Below are 17,947 nucleotides of genomic sequence, written 5' to 3'. Positions count from 1 at the left end.
ACGAGAATATTTAGTACATAGTGAAGTGTACTTTTGAATATAATTAAAAACTTGAATTGTGTGTGGTGAAAAGGGAGGTGGTCATAGAGAGGAAGGTGATACTGTTGCTAAGTGAAAAATGAAAAGCTTTTCATATCATTAACCAAGTTCACTAACCAGACTGGTGGAACTTGTTTATCAGCCTCCTCGTGAGGTTTTGTCTGAGTAAAATTTGATGTAATTTTACTTATAAATCACACATCTGAGAGGCAGCAGGGAAAGGGCTGTAAAGTCACACAAATCTGGGTGGCTGTCTCATCTTCCACCTACAAGTAGGATGGCCTTGAGAAAGTCACATTTTCACTAAGAAAATGAGAATAATACAAACCCAAACCAACCAGAATTAAATGAGGTGCTTTTTTATATCAGGAGCTCAGTAAATGCCCTTCCAGCCACCACCTATCTGCACTCCCAATCTCCTTTCAGACCTTCCTTCTCCCAAAGGAACATAATAAAGGGAGCAAACATCTAGGCAATACTAAGCATAATTCCAACCTATTAGGTCTTAGGCACAAAAGACTAACAAAATGATATTTTAGGTTATGCTAATATACAAGTAAATAAGGGACATAGCTCTTAAATTCTTACCAAATACGAGAAAAGAACTGTACAAATTGGAAAGAAGGAAGGCATAACCACAAAGACCCATCTAAACGTGTTGACTAAAATCTTTTACCTCCAGTTGACTGCATTTCAGTTACTTCTCAAAAACTTCTAAAAAACCAGCTTGCTTTTGAACAAAATCCGACAACTGGTGTTGGAATACACCTAAAGTTAGTTTGTAATTGTGCCGCTTTGAAATGATAGCAGCCAGTACAAAGATTCTGTAGAGAGAGCTTCAACCAACAGGAAATGTAGCAGATGAGTGGAGTCACGGCAATAGAAACCTTATCAAAAACGTTTAATCCACCAACTTACAACAAGGCCTTGTAATAATTCAGACAACTTGTCCACTTTTTCTGGTGAGGTTTCCATTGGTCCGAAAATGGAAATGAAGCGTGACCTCAGTGGAGATGTCCATTCAAGTGAAGTGAGCAAAGTGCCCTGAAAAAGTTGATACGCTGACCCCCCCCCCCCGCCCCTCTTTAAGATCCAGCTTTTATTCTAGCTGGCTTAGGTTTAGCTAGTTCTAGATGTGGCCATGACCTAATTGACTCTGCAAATAAGTGAAGTCTTCAAGTAGTACTACAAATTTCAGGGGAAGCAACCTGAGGCTTATGGGGCCACCTTGAATAGTACAGTTTACTATAGGCAGAAACTTGGGAGGAAATAGGGGACCCTCTGATAATGAAATGCCAAGGCCCTTAGCTCTTCCTGTTAATTTTGAGGCTCCTGTAATCTGCAAAGGTTACTGCTAAACAGAATCTAGCATCCTCCAGTGTTTAATTTATCACCTTCCTCTGGTTTCCTTTCCAATAATTAAGTGTCTTTACCAGCCAAGCAAAAAATAAACAATTTTCTTCTTGTTTTTACAATTTATTTTAAAGACATTAAAACTGACAGGCCAAAAATGAAGGATAGTCAAAACTGTAAACAGCAATACATTTTGTTATTGTTTAAGAAAATTTTCTCATATACATGGGTAACCACGCCTGAAGCTTGAGGCTAGTATTTACCTAAAAACATTTTAGTTAGGGACACTGCAGGATCTGGTTGAGTTGAGCTGACTTAACAATAGGAAAAGTCCCTTTACCATCATTCCTACAATGAAGCAGTCACGGAGTGTATCTATAATGGAACTGGAAAGGAAAGTTGATGTATGTTCAATGACTTCTTATCAAGAAGGAGTGCTTCAGGAGCTGGGCAGCAGAAGGTCGCTCATGCTGGTCCCTAAGAAGGGAAAAACACTTTAGAAACAGCACCCAATAAGTGCCTCCCAACTGGATCCACTTGCCAACTTAAAAATGGAAGTACAGGGGCGCCTGGGTGACTCGGTGAAGTGTCCAACTCTTGATTTCAGCTCCAGTCATAATTTCACAGTTTGTGGAATCAAGCCTCGCATGGGGCTCTGCACCTGTTAGCCCTTGGGATTCTCTCCCTCTCTGCCCCTCCCCTGCTCGCCCACACTGTTTCTCTTTCAAAATGAATAAATAAATTAAAAAAATGGATCTGCTTACGGTGCTCAGGAAAATAAAAATAGAAGCACAGTCTTGGCCAAACAGACTTGAGGTGAGTCTACACTTCAGTTTTGATCAGTATGATTTTAGGTAAGCAACACAAAGTCTTCTCATTAGTAAGATGGAGATAACAATAACAATTCTTTGGAGAATTAAGTAATGTACATACAGGTTTTGAACAGTGTCTGGCACACAGTAATAGCTCAAAAAGTAGTTGTTATGATTAAAAACTAGTCCCTACTTTACATTTTACTGTTGTTCGATTTGGGGTATAACTTATACGGTAAAATTCTCACTTTTGGGTGTACAGTTTAATGTGCCTTTAATTAGCATTAAATTTACTTTTAAAATGGAGAGGCACTGGAATCCAGAATTGAAAAGACTTTAAAAAGCAGGGATGCCTGGGTGACTCGGTTAAGCATCTTGACTTCGGCTCAGGTAATGCCCCCACAATCTGTGAGTTTGAGCCCCACGTGCATTGGTCTTCTGTCAGCACAGAGCCCACTTTGGATCCTCTGTCCCCTTCTTTCTCTGCCCCTCCCCAACCCTCTCTCTCTCAAAAATAAACATTAAAAAAAATAGCCTTTAAGAAGTAGACATTTAAATGCATTTTGGTGATTAATTGAAATAATCCCATTTGGGGCCCTCTTGGATGAGCATAAAATAATGGAAGACAGTACTATTTTGGTTTAGGTTATTTTTCCTCAAGAAATTAAACTTTTGCCAATGAACTAGTCAATGAACCAGTGAACCAGTTAATAGTTACCTGCAATGACCTACTTGAAAGGCATTATTTTGGCTAAATTGGCTATCTTTTGATAATTTGTGCGAGGAGGATTAATACCAGGAATAGCCCAGGTGAAAATGGACATAAAAATAAAGTGACTATAAGTCATTTTGAAATAAAAGCTCCCCTTGTGGAGGCCCTTTCTTTTGTCTTGAAAATACACAGAAATCTCTCCTCTCTCCAAAAATCTTTTCCTTTATGTAGCCAAACCCAGTGGCTTTTTTTCAACCTTCATTATCCTAAATCCTTACTTACTCTCTGTCCCACTGCACTCTAGAAATTGCCCCTTAAAATTTACCATGATATTCTCATTAAATGAGTTCATCCTCCTTGTCATCTCTGTTGTAGCATTTGAAGCATTCACTAACCTCTCCTTTCAAAACAGTCTCTGCATAGACTTTGGGAAAACTTCTCTTGGTTCTCCCGCCTTGGGACAACTCCCTTCCCTCCTTTCTTTCCTTCAGCCATGTGCTAGACTTAATGCCATGAAGGTTGTTACTTCTCCTCTGAGCATTTTCAAAAACATTTTCCTATGCCCTCTTAAATGGTTCACGACTATAGCTACAAACCTCAGGATTTCTAAATGTGTACCTCCAATCTTACTTGCTTTCCTGGACTCCCAATTCCATAGCTTCGAATGTTTCCTTAAATGGTGGATCCTCTGGGGCACCTGGGTGGCTCAGTCAGTTAAGCGCCTGACTCTTGATCTTGGTTCAGGTCATGATCTCACAGTTCCTGAGATCAAGCCCCATGTGGGGTTCAGCACTGAGCATGGAGCCTGCCTGGGATACTCTCTCCCAATCCTTCTCCCTTTGCCACACACCCGCATGCCTGTTCTCTCTCTCTCTCTCTCTGTCTCTCACAAAACAAACATTTCTTTAAGTGGTGGATTGTCTTCAATTCCCTCCCCTGCTCCCCTTTCACAACTTTCGATTATTTCTTCCATTATCCATACTCAAAACTATGCAGCCTCATCGTGCCTCATCACCAAGTCCTGATTCCCCTTCCCCTGGAATGTTTTAGAACTCTTCTCTTTACAGTTCCCACTGCTTCAGCCACAAAGCTCTTGATTCCTGCATGGCCTTCTAGTCTCAAGCAGCCTCCATTTGAGGTCCTTAATACACTGCCTTCTGACCTGCTTTCCCAAAGGCCATTTTCTTTATGGCATGATCTTTCCCAAACTCATTACAGTCCCCTGCTCTTTGCTGCCTACTGCAACAAAGCCAAACTACTTGGCCTGACTTCCCAGAACTTTCAACCTGCCCATAGGAATACCCCCACTCCAAGTTCTTACTGCTCCCCAAAGTTCATTTCTGTTCTATTCATTTGTTCTATTCAGTCCTTGTTCCTTCTCAGTACCTAGTCATCTATACTTCTGAATCTTTAAGAATGCCTTGCCCCCACTTCATTTCTGACTATCCAGACATCCAAGGAATACCGCCATAGGGCAAGATTCTAGAGTCCTTAGGGTCTTTTCCATAGAATTTCAAAAGATAATTTTATGCTTGTATGTGACACTAATTAGGTAAGATGTATTAGTATTCTCCCAAGTAGTATTAACTGCTGAGCCCTAATTATGTGCCCCATACTCTAAGTAATTTACATATACCAGTTCACTTAACCCTCACAACAACCCTATTAATTGATCCTTAGTGGTGTGAGTTGTGTATTAGTTAATGAAGCAGTGGTTCAAAAGGAAAGTCATACACATACACACACACACACACACCGTTCACGTGAATGTGAAAAACATTTGGGTTTGTTCTGATCTTCCTGAGTGTTAGAATGCCTAATGTTTACAAGAGCTTGCCTTGAAACACATTAAACGGAGCTCGTTTACAAACTGGTGTTCGCAATAGCATCCTGAGGTAGAGAAAACATCTCACACGGATAACACCTATGGACATAGATACACAAACAAGATGCAAACCAGCGTTAGCCTTTGTTTCACTCCTATCTGTGGAGAGGACATGAAAGACCCAATGGTCAAATCTCCCCTATAAAATAAAAAAAAAAAACAAAAGAAATTTAAAAAGGAAAGTCATAAAGATTTCACACTTTCTCTTTAAAGCTGTGTGTGTGTGTGTGTGTGTGAGAGAGAGAGAGAGAGAGAGAGAGAGAGGTGACAACTGGAAAGAAAATGAAATGTATTTTCTATGGCTCAATAATAGAGAACTGTTCAATTCAGAACATAGCAACTATAGTAGTCTTAAGAGCTAAGACCAATTCTAAAACTAGTACTGGTTCATATGACATTTCTAACACCTTTATGTCTCTTGTGAGGTTTCTTTTTTTTTTTTTTATACGTTTATTTATTTTTGAGACAGAGAGAGAGCATGAACAGGGGAGGGTCAGAGAGAGAGGGAGACACAGAATCTGAAACAGGCTTCAGGCTGTGAGCTGTCAGCACAGAGCCTGATGTGGGGCTCGAACTCACGGACTGCGAGATCATGACCTGAGCCGAAGTCGGCTGCCCAACCGACTGAGCCACCCAGGCACCCCTCTTGTGAGGTTTCTTTGGGTGAGCAGGGGGCAGCTCTGAGCCTGGGGCTCTGTCCGCACAATCCATGCTGGAACATATCTACATCTAGGAATACCCAGAACTGGAGTATGAAGTATGTATTCCTGCCTTGGCCTATATGATCCCCTGAAATCAACCAGGACACTCTGACACACATCTGGGAGAGAGAAACAGAATCTGAAAGAGAGAAGCACATTTGTCAACAGACAGGGAGAACTGCAGGTTCTGAGATTCATTAAGAAAGAGAAAAACCCATTTTGGGAGTTGAGAGGCACTAGAATTTTTCATCCAGGAATAAGAAAGCACATGTCTCAGAAAGCAAGAATTGTGTTTAGGTCTCAGGCTGTCCTCACCTTGTACATATGACTAAATGTTGAGCCTCACTAGGTGCATAGAGGCCAGGTGGGTGGGCTCCACACCCCCCCTCCACCCTACTGTTTAGCTCTCTCCCTCATCATACACATACAGTCATACTTTAACCAGAGTCATCTCTCTGCTCTGAATTAAAATCTCATGTGAGTAAAGAGTACCTGTCTAAGAAAAGTTTGAAAACCACACGAGTGGGTAATCTCTAAGGTCCCTTCTAACATTTTACCCAAAATTTTATTCCATAGATACTAGGGAGCATCCGAACAGGAAAAAACAAGCAACTTTCTGGGCCTTTTCTGCTTCCCCAAATACTCTCCACACTTAATGCATGAAAAGCTTCAATTAGAGATTTGTTCCTTTGGGTCAAAATGTTTCCCTTCATTTTAAATGCAAGTATTTTGGGGGCGGGAAGACCAATACATTAAATTTTCCAGTCATCGATCAATTGATTCATATCAATCCCTCAATATGAATGAATTTCTCACATACTTTCCTGAGAGCTGGTTTTAGGAAGGAAATGAGACACTGGTTCTCTGAGAGGGAAGGTAGCTCAGGAAAGGGAAACTTAAGGACAGGCAATGTCATTTCACCATGACCAGTCCCTGGGAAGATGTCCCTCTCATAGCCATGTTCATGCTCCCATTGATTTGGGGAAGTATTGTCTGTCCCTGATAAGTACTGTCAAACATTTAATTGAGGCACCTCCTACCTGAAGCATTGCCCCCATACCCTGATGCAACGAGGAGCACAATCACCCAATATAGCTAATCATCAAAATCACTCCCTACTTGCCTTTTTGGTGGGCCATAAATTTCAGGGGGAAATGTCAGCAATCTTGGAATCTCTGGGGATTTCTCTTCCTCCTGTTTTCAGTTTCTTACCTGGTCAGGCACACACGCACAAAGTCCACTGCATTTTCTGAGAAGTGTTCTGGTAAAGGAGGCATTAGCCCTCGGTGTGCTCCAATGTAAAACATGGCTGCCATCCTGTCCATGGAAGCCAGTGGAGGCTTCCCTGTGGCCATCTCAAACACGGTGCAGCCAATGCTCCAGATATCTGACTTCCTTCCATATCCAGACTCATTGATGACTTCCGGGGCCATCCAATATGGAGTCCCATGCATGGACTTAAGCATGTCACTGTGGGTGCCATTTATGCCAGCCCAAGCCAAACGCTTGGCACAGCCAAAGTCAATTAGCTTTATTATTCCAGTTGGCATGAGCATAACATTGTTTCCTTTGATATCTCGATGCACCACACAGTTCTCATGGAGATAAGCAACACCTTGCAGAATTTGTCTTGTATATTTACAGAAAACCATCTCAGGCAATGGCCCAAAACGGCTTATAATACTAGAAATTGAGCCACCAGGAACAAATTCCATGAAAATGCTTACGATGTTCTCTTCCAAGCATGTCCCCAGATAGGCCACAATGTTGACATGTTTCAGTGCTTTGAGCAAATCTACTTCTTCCTGTAGCTTCCGGTATTCTTTTTCAGTAGCTAATTTATCAGAGGTATCCAAAGCCACCTGTTTTACAGCTATTAGCTGTCCTTGGCTAGTAAGACCACAATATACCTAGAAGCAAACCTTATTATTAAATATAAATGATAGAACTTGTTCACAAAATGCCTCAGGTGACACTTGTCTTTCCCTTCTCCTCCCAAACCCTGTCTTTCTCTAAGTTGATTCATCCCTACATAAATGCAAAGTACTTAAGCAAAGTCAGTGTTTCAGTGAGGCCAAAACGGGGATGAGCAGCATGGTGAATGGATACCATAATGTCTTGGAGTTCAGTGGCCTGGACTGGTTAGAATTCTGGCTTTACCATTCCTCAGCTGTGTAAATTTGGGTAAGTTGTATAATCGTTTTGACTTCAGTTTTTCTCATCTATAAAACTGGGGTAATTATCCCTCACAGATATCTACATGACTACAATGGCAAAATTGCTCACCAAATAAATGAAATAGGGCTGTTTCAGTGCCAAAGCTCTAAGGAGAGAGAGGAAGGCAGAACTGGGGCAACTTGTCAGTGACCCCATCATGCATTTTCAGTGGTTTTATGTCTTCCCACCTTCTTGCTGATATGTCCCCAGCTAGAAACATAACCTATCTTCTTTGGGGATCAGTCTTCTTGTAACTGATGCATGTAAATACTATCTAATGTATTCAGTAGTAGCCAGACCTACTCCAGACCCTTCAGTTACATAAAACAGTGAACATCCTTTTCCCTGGGCCAGTTTGGATTGAGTTTCCTGTTATTTCCAACTGAAAGAGTTTCAAGTAGAAGAGCATAGAGGGTGTGAAGGGTGCACAAGAGGATTAGGGAGGAAAAGGCAGGTCAAGAAGAAGTGGGGATTTGGGATTTCATCATGTTTCCCATGTAACTTACTGTGCCATAGGCTCCCTTCCCAAGGACCTCTCCCTTAGTCCACAGGATAGATTCTTCATACTTTAAACTATTTTCAGAAAATGTCTTCTTTTCATTTGAGTTGAGAAATTTCTTGTCCTTGTCATATATCCTGAACCCATTACTATATCTCTGGGACAATGAGAAAAAAAGAAAAGTCACCATTAAACTCTGAGTCATTGGGATGGGGAAAAAGGGCTAAAGAGTAGAGTCTTACTTTCTTCTAACTTGGGACCAACTAGAGAAAGCCAGATATGCATAACTAATCATATAGGATGCCATTTGTTAGCCTGCCTACAGCTTCCCCATGCCTACAGCCTCCAATCAGGGCATAGTAAAGGCTTCCCTTTTTCCTGCCAAGAATCTTGCCCACTCCTCTGCCTGCCTTTGAGTCTCTGCCAAACACAAGTGATGGTGGCTGACTTTTTTGCTATAGTTAAGTTCTGAATAACCTTGTTCTTCAATTATTTCCACAACACATAGAATCAAACACACACACACACACACACACACACACACACACGCCTATATACATACATATATATATATACACTTATACACAAACATACATATATATACTCTTTCACCCTCTCTCTCACACACACACAAACACACAGCCACAATGAACAGGTCTAGTGATCAAGACTAGCTGTAATACACAGATCTATGGTCTTCTACACCCTTGCTATTCAAAGGAGAATCTGCAGACAGGTGTACCAACATCACATAGGAGCTTGTTAGACATGCAGAATCTCGGGCCCCAGACATACTGAACCAGTGTCTACATTTCAATATGATCCCCAAGCGATTTGCCTTCACAGGAAACTTTGAGAAGCCCTGATTCTCAACAAATATCTCTTTGAAGAACTTAGACCATGTTTTCCAATTGGTTGATTGGATCAAACTGCTCTGCTTTGAGCTCTTCTACAAGTTCTTAAAAATAAATGATGGTGACATAGAGACATGGTGAAGGCCATTGGAAGCAAGACTTCCTGCAGGGCCTCTCCTTCATCATGAAAGAAAGGGCCATTTGGGTTCCTCTTCCCCATCCTTTCATTGTTTCTATCCCAACTAAATTTTAAGGACTTCTTAGGGAGGAAAAGGCTGTAAAAAGTCAGTTTTGACTCCATCATTGTAGGATGAGGTTACAGGCTGATGATATTTACTAGCTTGTTAGCTTTTCTTAAATTTAAAATGACAGAGTGGTAGATTCATCTCTGACACACAGGTGTGCACACACATATCCCCATTTCCTACCCAAGCCTGGAGGCCTCCAGGGATCACGCTCTACCCCCAGGAGAGACCAAATTCACCATAAGGACAGGGCTGATATTTCAGGACAAAGAACAATCTCACTGTGTCGTGATTAAGGGTGTGGTCCCACCACTCACTGACTGTAACTTTCTAAGCCTCAAATTTCTCATCTGCAAAATTGGGACTTGTTATTACCTTTAGTTATCTCATAGAGCTGTTCTGAAGCATATAAAGAAGACAGTATAAAATCCCTTGCTCCTACATGGTAAGTTCTCAATAAACCTGGCTATGATATAACTATATACTTTATGTATCCTTAGATAAACTATCTAAAATAACTGTTCCTGATCGTGATACAGTGTGATACAGCCTGAATCAGTGTTCAATAGATGATATTTCAGCTAAGCCTACTGTTTCTGTCTTTAAAATTTGAATAGGACAGGAGGCTCAAGTATTTCAGTGAGAACTGAAACCAACAAAACAATGATCCCAATGATCTGTTGCTATTCTTCTTCCCCATGCCCACTTCCATGCCAAAAAAAATTTTTAAACATTTTTCAGGATTGTCGCTTATCTTCCTTCAGAACAATGGCTAAGTCTTGTTCTAGTTCTTAGCCTAGCGCCAGCAACACAGTAGGCACCAATGATATTTCTGTGTTAAAGTTTTCATATTTCATGCTTCATATGTTTTTTGGAATTAGGTGGTGATCTACTCCAGGGGCTACATTCAGTTCTTTCTATCTCACATACCACCTAGAGCAATACTTTCCCCATAATTACCTCTCTGCTATTTATTAATTGAAAACATCTTCACCGAATAAAATATGAACCTACTTTAAATAAATAGTTTTGCTATATTAATGTACCCAATGTGATTCCATTTGCAGTGTTAGGCTAGCTGAACTCCAGAATCAAGGTGGCATAATGAAAACATCTTAGCCTGCAAGTCAAATAAACTGGATTCCAAACTTGCAACCAGACAGTGAGACCTTGCCAAAACTCTTAGCTGTTTAGGGTTTTTGACTCCTTGTTTGAAAGTAAGGAGTTTGAACCAGACTGTCTCTGAGGTCCCTTCCTGCCCCTAATGAATCACTGATTCTAATTATACCAACCTGTATTTTAACATTGGTTGTCTCTCCACCCAATTCTTGTGTGGTTTGTCCTCTCCTACTGAAGACAAGATTTAGATTTTCAGGATCTGTTTCATTTGCCATTATTTGGCAAGAGGTGTTACCTCTCTCGTCAAGAGCTAATAGTTCTGCAGCTAGACATCCTAATAGTTCATCCGTCAATTCTTCATTCTTTACAGAATCTAGAATTCCTTGCGAAATTGAATTTGCATAATTTAAAGTTTGTCCAAATGTTTGATATGTAATTGATTCATTAGCTACACTATCATGATCCAAAGAATGTGCCCAATGTTGATATGCTTGGGAAGATGCACTCTGTTGTTTCTCTTGGAAAGAGAAACTCAAAAGTCTCTCAGACTTACCTAAAACACTTTCAAACCCTACATCATTAGTTAAAATTTGGTTGGCATCTATTTTAACAAGCGATGCTGTATTCTGCTTTTCTTGCAGTACATGCTTATTGGAATTCTTCTCACTGGGCATTGCCCAACTGTTTTCTGAAAGGACAAATGGGGTCTGGTGATGTAGTTCTTCAAGTTTCTGTAGATCTCTGAGGCTCGTGGCAAGTATTTGATTGTTAGAAATGTCTCCTTCATCAGCAGACTCTTCCATAGAGACTTCTGCAACAGTGGACAAATCTGAAACAGGAATGACTTCATTCTGTTCCGTGGACTGATCATGAGGCAGAGCCGAGTTCAAGGGCTGAACTTCATTATTAGAAGAAAGAAAGTCATCTCCTGAAGACTTTATCTGCCACTGTGAACCTGAAATATCATCACCATTTTCCATGTCTTGTACGTTGCTACCTACAGCCTTGTAACCCTTTTCTTTAGAAATTAAAATTTTGTTCTTTTGTTTAATGCCAAGTGAAACCTTTACAGGTTTAACATGTGGTCTTTTCTGAGAAAATCTTGTTCTGCTGTTGCTGCTCCTCTCACTGTGTGAAGATCGACATTTATTGGTAATACATCTGCCAGATGGAGCTGAGCATATCTCTCGATAATATTTGTTCTCATGACGTTCAGCCTCTCTCATGTGACAATAAACAGGGGTCCCAAACATTTCATAGATTCCAGGACCATTAGCAGTTGAATTGATTTCTTTGAACATGTCACTATACTTAAGATCTAAGTAATTTAGTCTTGGCTCTGTTGGTTGAGCAGAGAGAGGAACAGAAGACTTTTTTATTCCTGAATTCTTACCGATGCAAGGAAAAGATTGCTTTTTAGGTTTCAGAGCCCGGTAAGTTGATTGCTTCTTTTCTATCTGTGGCATTCTCCTTTGAAACTTGGGTGGTTGCCAAGGTCTGGGGTCAACAAGCCCCAAAGCAGGGAAAACTGGAGTTTTTATACTGGTTTTATGTATGGTAGGCTTAATGGAACCTTCAATGGAAATCATGAAATTCTGGGGTGTCCTATTACTGGTCTTGGTCTTTGAATCCAACTTATTTCTGGGGGTTTTCATCTTATGTCTGTCATTTTCTTGATGTACAAGAATATTGAAGCTATTGTTGCTATGAAGAGTGCCCTTTCTTTTTTGGAGGCTTGGTTTGGCTACTGCTGGTTCCTTGGGAGTTTCATCTCCAGGGAAAGTGATGTGGATAAGAGGCACCATCCCATTCATTTCCGGTTTGGTTGCCTCCGCCATTGACATTTTTATGTTTGTCTCTGTGCGTCTAGGACCTTGCGGAATCTTTTCAGTGGGGCCATCAGGGACTACATTGGACAAACTTTTAAGTACAGTATACTCTTCTAAAATATGATTTGGCTCAACTGCTTCACCTTTATGTACTGAAGTACTTTTTAAATCAGCTTTATCATTTCTAGTCTCTTCATCCTGGCTTAGAATTATTTCTGAATGCTGGGCTTCTTGGAACTTGACTGGCATGTTACATCCAACTTCAAAATCTGTAAACAAGTTTCTGGCTACTGGACCCTCTTTCTTTCCTGATAAAAGATGTTGAGAATTCTCTTCTGCTTTTCTCATTTCACAACCAACGTAGTCAATATCCACTTCCCTATCTGTAGGAAAACTACGTTCCTTACAATTCTCAAAGGACACCAAAGATTGTCCTTTTTCAAAGTGAGAGATTGAAATTTTGTCACTTTCTTCTGTTTCCTTGGATTTCCTGTTCTCCATCTCCATATGTTGTCTGTGATGGTTAGCCTTCCAAAAAGAGCACATGTTTCTGGACCAAATAGAGCTATCAGAGCACCTGAGAGTCTGATCCACAAACACCTTAAACGGAGCTTCCTGCTGCTTGTTCAATGGTCTAACCTCATCAGATTGACTTCTGGGCTCTGAGAGCTTAGGTTTGAAAGATACAAAGTTCAGAATATTTTTTTCTCTCTCCTTTTGATCCATGTGATCTTGGGGGGCAGTATGAAGACCAGGTTTCATGGGCAAAAGTGACAATGCTGGCAGAGGGAACTAAAAGGAAAGAGAAAAAGCTAATGAATGCAGAAACATATATGCATGTCATGTTAATTGGTTTAAAGTAATTCAAAGGGATTCTAAGATTCTCTTTTTTTTTTAATTTTTTAACTTTTTTTTTTTTTTTTTTTTTTGAGAGAGACAGAGCACAAGCAGGGGATGGGCAGAGAGAGAGGCACAGAATCTGAAGCAGGCTCCAGGCTCTGAGCTGTCAGCACAGAGCCCGACGTGGGGCTTGAACTCACAAACCATGAGATCATGACCTGAGCCAAAGTCAGTCACTTAACCAACTGAGCCACCCAGGCGCCCCTCTAAGATTCTTTTTAGGGAGGCCTTTAACAAAGTACAAGGCTATCCTAGAGATCCCAATTAAAAAAAATAAAACCTCATTCCCAGTATTTTTGGTAAAATTGTACTTCTAAAAACCAAGATTTTTGGGGGGCACCTGGCTGACTCAGTAAGTGGAGCATGTGACTCTTGATCTTGGGGTCATGAATTCAAACCCTACATTGGGTGTAGAGATTACCTAAAAATAAAATCTTTTAAAATTGAATAAATAAAAAATAAAACCCAAGATTATTATAGACATAGATTCATGTTTATGTATTTAAAATAAAGGCCCTACAATGTAAACATTAAAATTTTAAGATGAGGATTTTATTTTTTTCCTTTCCATAGAAGTGATCTAAGATTTTTAAAATTCCCACTTAGAACAGCTTAAAATTTGTTACATTTACCTTAACAATGATCATTAGCTTACAGACTAACTCAGATTTTGTATCTGGAACACAACTACTCCATATTGTTTTACTGAATTGTTTTGTTGAGGTGCGGTCATAAACATGCCACATCATATACTTGAAAGTTAGCAACCCTGAATGGTTTTTACTTCGTCCTCCAACTACTTTCAAATTAAGTTGGTTTTGTTACCATTAGCCTCTAGAGGTCAGTGTAATGCAATATATAAAATACAGCTTTATGATCATTAAGCTATAAACTCTAAGCTTTTTTTCATTGTGGCTTTTTCCATGTATACAGATTTGATACCTAATTATATTAGAATATTTATGAGCATGGATCATGAGTGGTAATTGAGAGCTGTCTGTTCAATTTTCATTGTACTGCCACCTGTGTGTAAGAGAATAGGAAACTGACATTAGAGATCTAGGCATTAGAAGTAGGTGAGGGGCGCCTCAGTGGCTCAGTCGGTTAAGTGTCTGGCTTCAGCTCAGGTCATGATCTCATGGCTTGTGAGTTCGAGCCCTGCATTGGGCTCTGTGCTGACAGCTCAGAGCCTGGAGCCTCTTCAGATTCTGTGTCTTTCTCTCTCTGCCCCTTCCCCGCTCACACTCTGTCTCTCAAAAATAAATAAACATTAAAAAAAAATTTAGAAGTAGGTGAAATGCAGTGTAATCCCCCAGTTTTATTGCCTTGATGATTTTCTTCCATCACTGAAAAATAACTTTGGAAATAAAGACAGATTCTGCCAGTGCTAAAACATCTCCCTAGTAGCAGCCATTATTATTTTTTAAGGCTAATAAACTCTAATAAACTGCTTTTTACAACACTAAGCAGGACCCATGCACTTTCTCAAAGGCTCACAGGATACAGAAGACACAGATAGTCGAGAGGTTCACAGGAATATTTCCAAAAGCTGTACTTACTAATGAGACAATTAGGAAAACCTTTCTACCACTAGGGAAAAAATTTACCTAATTTCTAGACATGCTAAGAGAAGACAAATTAAAATACGTCTAAAAGAGTTACTCACCTCATTATGTAGAGAACAGAAAACACCCCAGGAAAAAAACATAAATGGCAAACTAGCACTCTCCCAGAAGTTATTTGCGACTCTACAAACTATATAGTTTTCCAAGCTAAGCTGCTAAAGATTTTGGTTCTGAGTTCTTTGATAGAGTTTGTCTCTATCAAAGACAACAAAGTTCTTGGTTTTAATTCTTAAGTCAGAAATGCTAAAACTAATCTTACCTCAATTCTTCGGCTACTATACTTCATATCAGGAGTAGAAAACTCTATAACAAGAAAAAATAAAATAATTAGATATTCTTAGTAGTAGAGTGAACACAGCCAGCCTTAAGCCAGAGTTTGGAGATGGAGTGATCGTGATGTTGGTGCTAAGGTCTCAGGAAAAGTCAAAATTAATTTTTTCCTGTTGTAATCCATATGGAGTTGGGCATAGAATGATTACACAAAACTTTAGGCTACTGCCACTGAAGGGGGTTGTTGTTTTATATATAATGTCTTTTTTTTAAGTTTAGTTATTTATTTGAGAGAAAGACAGACAGACAGACAGACAGACAGACATGGAGGGGCAGAAAGGGAGGGAGAAAGAATCCCCAGCAGGGGTTCGAATTCACGAACTGTGAGATAGTGACCTGAGCTGACATCAAGAGCCAGAAGCTTAACTGAATGAACCACCTAGGCACCACTATAATGTTTTTATATACAGTTGACCCTTGAACAACACAGATTTGAACTGCATGCATCCACTTACATGTGGATTTTTTTTGATAAATACAATACATTTGTAAGTATTTTATAAGTACTTACTATACTGATAAATAAGTACTGTAAATGTATTTTCATTTTCTTAATAACATTTTCTTTCCTCTAGCTTACTTTATTGTAAGAATACAGTATATAAAACATGTAACAGACAAAATATGTGTTACTTGACTGTTTATGTTATGGATTATACTTCTAGTTAACAGTAGTAGTTAAGTTATACATGGATTTTCTACTGCACGGGGTCAGTGTCCCCAATTCCCACATTGGTCAAAGGTCGACTGCAAATGTATATTATATATATAACATTTATGTACATATGTTTATGTTTGTACTTACATTCATGTTCATAATTATGTTTATGTTTATATTTATTTTTTTAATTTTCTTAGTATTTATTTATTTTGGAGCAAGACAGAGTACAAGCTGGGGGCAGGGGAGCAGAAAGAGGGAGACACAGAATCTGAAGCACACCACAAATCCCCACAGGGCAACACAATGGGCACCAGATGTTTACCTGTGGGGAACCACCACAGGAGTGAACCCTGAAATTATGAGGCTCAGAAATTATACCAAGTGATTGGCACTTCAACCTATCCCTCTTTCCCAAGGAAGAGACCTTTACTATGAAATGTAAGCAAATATTTCCTGGAGAGAGGGGAAATGTGTCTCTGGGTTTTTTTAAATTTTTTTTTTTCAACGTTTATTTATTTTTGGGACAGAGAGAGACAGAGCATGAACGGGGGAGGGGCAGAGAGAGAGGGAGACAAAGAATCGGAAACAGGCTCCAGGCTCCGAGCCATCAGCCCAGAGCCTGACGCGGGACTCGAACTCACGGACCGCGAGATCGTGACCTGGCTGAAGTCGGACGCTTAACCGACTGCGCCACCCAGGCGCCCCTGTCTCTGGGTTTTATAACTCTAGAATGTAAGTGAACAGCTCCTGAGGAAATAAATGTCTGAATCTCTCTGGAACAATAAACGAACTCTAATTTCTAAGACATGTTTATCACTCAATCATCTTTCAACCTAGTTTCCTAGTGCTTTTTGGTCATAAAGCTTGGACTGTGCAGACATGTTAAAAATTCACGTATAATTGTCTCCCAACAGTTGTTTGAGCTCAAACATGGAGTAGATCATAGATGGGATATACTAGGTAGTGTAAAACCTAGTTGTCCTCTTACCAAAAACCCCACCCACCACCACAGCTTGAAGTTGAAGCCAAAAGCTCCCATGTGTCCAGCATCAAAGCAGATCACATAAATGGATGAAGTGGGGCAGACAGACAGTAGTGAGCTGAAGTTGTGTGCCCCAACAAAAGGGACATCCATTATTACCCAGTCCCAGGTGATGTTGTCCATTCCAGATGGATAATCTAATACTGCTAGATTCTCTAATTGTCAAGAGAAACCAGAGAGCTGCAGACTTTATGTGAAATTTCCCTCCCACCCCTTTTTTTTTTTTAATTTTTTTTCAACGTTTATTTATTTTTGGGACAGAGAGAGACAGAGCATGAACGGGGGAGGGGCAGAGAGAGAGGGAGACACAGAATCGGAAACAGGCTCCAGGCTCTGAGCCATCAGCCCAGAGCCCGACGCAGGGCTCGAACTCACAGACTGCGAGATCGTGACCTGGCTGAAGTCGGACGCTTAACCGACTGCGCCACCCAGGCGCCCCATCCCACCCCTTTTTTAAGTGCTGTGAAAGCCAAACAAAATATATCACAGGTCCATTCTAGCCATAGGCTGCCATTTTGAAATTTGACTTTGAAACAGACCTCTCTAAGATGTAGCACAGGTAAAGAAGATATTCACAGATGAAAAATGGTAACTAAGAAGAGGATACCAATAGGAGGGGTTCAAGCGTTCCCCTTAGCCACAGCTACCAAAGGCACCTCCCCCCAATTCTTTATGCATTTAATCAACAAATAGTAATTGAGTGCCTAATGAGTGACTGATACTGTCCAGAAGATGGCAATATGGTTGTGAACAACAAAGACAAAATCTTTGCACTCTAAGAGGTCATATTCTAGAGGCTGAGGTTTCCCTGTTGAAAAGATGCCACAAGTTAATACCAGAAATTCAAATGAATGGGCGCCTGGGTGGCTCAGTCAGTTAAGCATCCAGCTTCAGCTCAGGTTGTGATCTCATGGTTGGTCAGTTCAAACCCACACTGACAATGCAGAGCCTGCTTGGGATTCTCTCTCCCTCTCTCTCTGCCCCTCCCCACTCGTGCTTTTTCTCTCTCTCTCTCAAACTAAATAAACTTGATAAAAGAAGAAATACAACTGAGTATAATGTATAATTGTGTGCATATGTATAAACTGATTTAAAAAAGAAAAAAAAACCTTTCAAGTATTATA

The 17,947-nt window shown here is 40.2% G+C and overlaps 1 protein-coding gene across 1 annotated transcript in view; it reads right to left on the bottom strand.

Annotated features, from left to right (window-relative positions):
- Positions 1-1,193: 1,193 nt before the first annotated feature.
- MAP3K19 (mitogen-activated protein kinase kinase kinase 19) overlaps positions 1,194-17,947 on the bottom strand; it is a 40,625-nt gene continuing 23,871 nt past the window's right edge. The window contains exons 7-11 of the mRNA XM_047085349.1: positions 15,050-15,093; positions 10,610-13,057; positions 8,226-8,375; positions 6,715-7,412; positions 1,194-1,869 (exon numbers count right to left, since the gene is read on the bottom strand). Of these exons, the coding sequence (XP_046941305.1) occupies positions 1,803-1,869; positions 6,715-7,412; positions 8,226-8,375; positions 10,610-13,057; positions 15,050-15,093 (3,407 nt within the window). The 3' untranslated portion in view covers positions 1,194-1,802. The remainder of the gene's footprint in view (positions 1,870-6,714; positions 7,413-8,225; positions 8,376-10,609; positions 13,058-15,049; positions 15,094-17,947) is intronic.

This window comes from Lynx rufus, unplaced genomic scaffold (assembly GCF_022079265.1).
Source record: "Lynx rufus isolate CCGP_SWC_20201006 ecotype Redwood Valley unplaced genomic scaffold, mLynRuf1.p SCAF_2, whole genome shotgun sequence".
NCBI classification, from domain to species: Eukaryota; Metazoa; Chordata; class Mammalia; order Carnivora; family Felidae; genus Lynx; species Lynx rufus.
The sequence above is the reverse complement of the archived record's forward strand: the minus strand, read 5'-3'. Positions and strand labels throughout refer to the sequence as shown.